This window comes from Limulus polyphemus, unplaced genomic scaffold (assembly GCF_000517525.1).
Source record: "Limulus polyphemus unplaced genomic scaffold, Limulus_polyphemus-2.1.2 Scaffold708, whole genome shotgun sequence".
Lineage (NCBI taxonomy): Eukaryota > Metazoa > Arthropoda > Merostomata > Xiphosura > Limulidae > Limulus > Limulus polyphemus.
The window spans coordinates 460,808-464,698 of record NW_013666318.1 but is presented as its reverse complement, the minus strand read 5'-3'; the positions used below and the strand labels follow the sequence as shown (position 1 = coordinate 464,698).

The 3,891-nt window shown below is 30.5% G+C and overlaps 1 protein-coding gene across 8 annotated transcripts in view; it reads left to right on the top strand.

The window, feature by feature from the left end:
* Nucleotides 1-263: 263 nt before the first annotated feature.
* The window catches only part of LOC106460101 (endophilin-A-like), a 48,042-nt gene continuing 44,414 nt past the window's right edge, over nt 264-3,891 (top strand). For 4 of the 8 annotated variants that reach the window (XM_022386732.1, XM_022386734.1, XM_022386733.1 and 1 more), the window contains exons 1-2: nt 292-411; nt 2,407-2,502. In XM_022386732.1, coding sequence (XP_022242440.1) covers nt 2,458-2,502 — 45 coding nt within the window. In that variant the 5' untranslated portion in view covers nt 292-411; nt 2,407-2,457. The other 4 variants (XM_022386730.1, XM_022386729.1, XM_022386727.1 and 1 more) reach the window with 4 other exon arrangements.

Below are 3,891 nucleotides of genomic sequence, written 5' to 3'. Positions count from 1 at the left end.
TGGACTTACAACGCTAGAAACCGAGTTTCGATACCCGCGGTGGGCAGAGCACAGATAGCCTGTTGTGTTGCTTTGTGTTTAACTTTAAAAAACAAACAAACAAACTTGTTAAATCAAACGAATTAGTTTGAAAATAAAAAGTACTGAGAATAATATTGCAATTGCTTGATGAATTACTTACTCAGTGTAATGGAAGGCAGCACTTCAACTGCAGCGTTTCTACTGCATGATGGGATAATATTATTATTCGAAGATTTGTCAGCATAACTTGGTTTAGTCTGTAATGTTATGTTATTGTGATAAATTTGCCTTTGTGTTATTTACGTACTGTTATTATTCATAGTTGTAACGAGTTGCGCAGGTTCTAAATATTAGTTAAAGTCGGAAGTTTTTTGATAAATAAATTATAAAGTAAGTAGTACACTTTGGTCATTTTAAATTTAATTATTTTCTAAAGAAGTTTCTAAAGATTCACTTTGTTAATGACAGTTTTAAACTTTATTCATTATTATTATTAGTATTACCATTGCCCAACTCTTGCTTTTGAGGGATGAGAAAAGTGCAATGACTGTGGTAAAGTTCAATGAATCAGTAACGCAAAATTATCAGAATAAATTTATTCAGGTTTTCTTTTCAACATTACGACTAATTGTAATAGTAATATGACGTCGTAGTTTTAATACTTTAATATCACGGAGTCGTGAACGATACGTGATAAAATCATCATAAATTGAATTCAAATTTAAAATGTCATATTTTAAAAATAAACAATTGGAAATTTTGAGGTTGATCTTTTGTGTTTCGAATTAAGTATTTTTATTATATTGCAAGAATTAAGCGATTCCAGATCATATGTTAAGTCCTGAAATTTAAACTTTAATTTTAAAAGTTGAATGCAATGGCTAGAGAGAAATCCGGCAGCCGTGAACGATCTTTCAAATAATAAATACCCGGCAGTCTAAAAATTTGAATGTTAATGAACTACAATCACCTCACTTGTTGTAGAGAATAAGCAATAGTAAGTTATGAGTTGACTTGTCTTCATGCTTGATGAAATGATTTGAATAAAAGTTTTAATTTTTACAGTGGAAAAATATAAATTGATTGTCATTCTTGTATGGGGTCAATTAGCATGTGTAATAGTACAACGTACAAGCTGCCGGGAACAATTCTCGAAATACTAGATCTTATTATTAGTAGATACCCCGCAGTACATAATTCATGACCATGAATATTGTCATTATTGATAAGCATGCAATTTCATGATTTATATTGTTTATATCTTACTATAATGAACATAACTTGTATGTCAGTATCTATGTATGTAACGAAAACTCTTGCCATCTACTGAATGGCACCACAAACAGAAATCCATAAAAAAAATTTTGTGTATTACAGATTCAGACAATTAGAAAAATGTGTTATGTGATACAACCACTTCTTTATAATAGAACACAATTTTAAATAAAAATACTCTTCTCACAACAACACAAGTTTCACTAGGACTGTCCATGAGGGTTTGATTATATCTTTATTGATGTAATTTTTAGTTGTAGCACTGAGAAACTGGAGTTCTTTAAAAACTATTATTTGGTCAATAAATGGTACCATTTTTTGTATATAAAAACATTACAGTTTATCACTACAATTAGTAATTACTAGCATAAACAGTTGCCCATAGGGCAGCATTTGTGCTAGTATTTATAATTTGTGGTAATATAATTTTTTGGAATATATCATTACTATTATTATCATTATTATTTATTGTTGTTGTTGTAGTTCAACATTATTAACATTTTTGGACTGCTGGGTATTTAGTATCTGAAAGGTCATTCTCGGCTGCTGGGTATCTAGCCACTTTGAAAATTAAAACTATGTCTCTAGCTTAAAGAAGGGTGTTGTAGTACAAACTTAGTTGTTAGTGTTATTTGTAGTTGTACTCATTATTGTCTTACCTATGCTCATTAAATTTTTAAAATTCATCTGTATACTCCCATTCAAAACAACTTTATTTGTAGGTAAATGCAACTTTTAAAATCCTTAATAGTCGAAATAGTTTTTGTTCTATGCTTTTTCTTAAAAAAGAAAGCTAAATACCATATTTTGATTTCTTGATTCACATGTGTAAATGTAAATTAAGGAAAGAACATGATGGAAATGTAAGTGCTATTTGTAGTAGAAATTACACATTAATATAATCCATATTTCACAAAATGTAGGATGGTTTTAAACAAAATATTTTCTCAAGTATTCTCATTTTTTATCACAATGTATTATAGAATTATTTTTAACTTAAAATAAAAAACTTAAGATTTGTTTTAGCATAATATTATCACACTTGAATTGAAACTTCTGAAGAATAAAAGATCTCTGTTGGAAAATTCTGCTTCTTTTTTTCTTCTGTAGATCTGACAAAATCATTCTAAAAAAAACTAAGTTTGCTAATAGAAGTTCATCATGGCATTTGCTGGCTTAAGAAAACAGATTAACAAAGCCAATCAGGTATGTTTGTATGGTTATACTGACTTTCCCTTTCAGTTATTGTTGTTGTATTTTTCCTTGGAGTATGGTTTTATTTTCATTAAAAATCATTACACCACCATTTCAAACACTTCCATGTGCACAGTAACCTTATTTGTATAATGTTAAAGAAAAAAATTCTGTACATGTTTCAATGACCAATGTAATCCACTATCTTCAGTAGACAAAGTACACATGAGGTTTGTTTATGTACTAGAGTAAATGTACGTGTACAATTAGCATATTGTACAGTGGTGCCATTTGTAAAACAAATCCAAGAAATTCACTTCTATCACAATGGCAGCTCATTCCAAAAGCCAACCACCCTGTTTGAAAAGTGATACCGTCTAAACTGCAGATGACTCCTATGCTGCCAAAATGTAAATTTATGACCCCTTGTCCTATTATTTTCACTGCTAAACACGAAAAAGTTTGATGGATTTATATTATCAATACCCTTAATAATCTTAAACATTTCAATCAAATCCCCTCTGACCATTCTCTTCTCCAGAGAAAACAAATTTAGAGATTTTAATCTCTCCTCACCGGACAGTCCCACCATCTCAGGTATCATCCTAGTGGCTCTTCCCTGAACCTTCTCCAACAATTCAGTGTTCTTCTTGAGGAAGGGAGCCCAAAACTATACACAGTACTCTAAATGAGTCTTTACAAGTAATCTATACAGTGAAACAATAACATCCCTTGACTTGTATTCAATATTTCTATAGATGCTACTCAAAATCTTTTTAGCCCTATTTCTAATTACAATAGTTTAGATGACTTAAGTGATTTTTTAGATCACAGCACCAAGATCTTTTTCTTCAACCACAGTATTTAATGTATTCTTATTTATGTTGTAACAATAATTTGAATTGTGAAAATCTGCATGCATCACCTTACATTTTGGATAGTTTAACATCATCTGCTATGTATTTGCCCAATGCATCAAATGATCTAGATTTCCCTTTAAATCTGCAACATCACTGATACAGGTAGCCTCCCCAAAAATAATGAATGACACAATCTTGCATGTGGTGGGGTGGCAACTTGGAATAGCTCTAAGTGTACAGAAATAGATAGAAAGCTACTCTCTTTTTACAAAAAACATCAAAAAATGTAAATAACCCTTTTTTTCAACTTCTAAGAAGAACTATCATGAGGTTGATTAAATTAAGATGCTTCTAGAAATCAATTAACATGTCATTGGAATACCTCCACACCAAAAATCCATATACATTACCCATACCTCAGGTATGTACTATACCCTTTTATATTTTTGTTTTTAACTTTAATTAGTCTGGTAATATGATGCTGTTACGTCTCCGTTTGTTAATTGATTTTCCGTAACTTCGTTCCGACGAAACTTTAGCG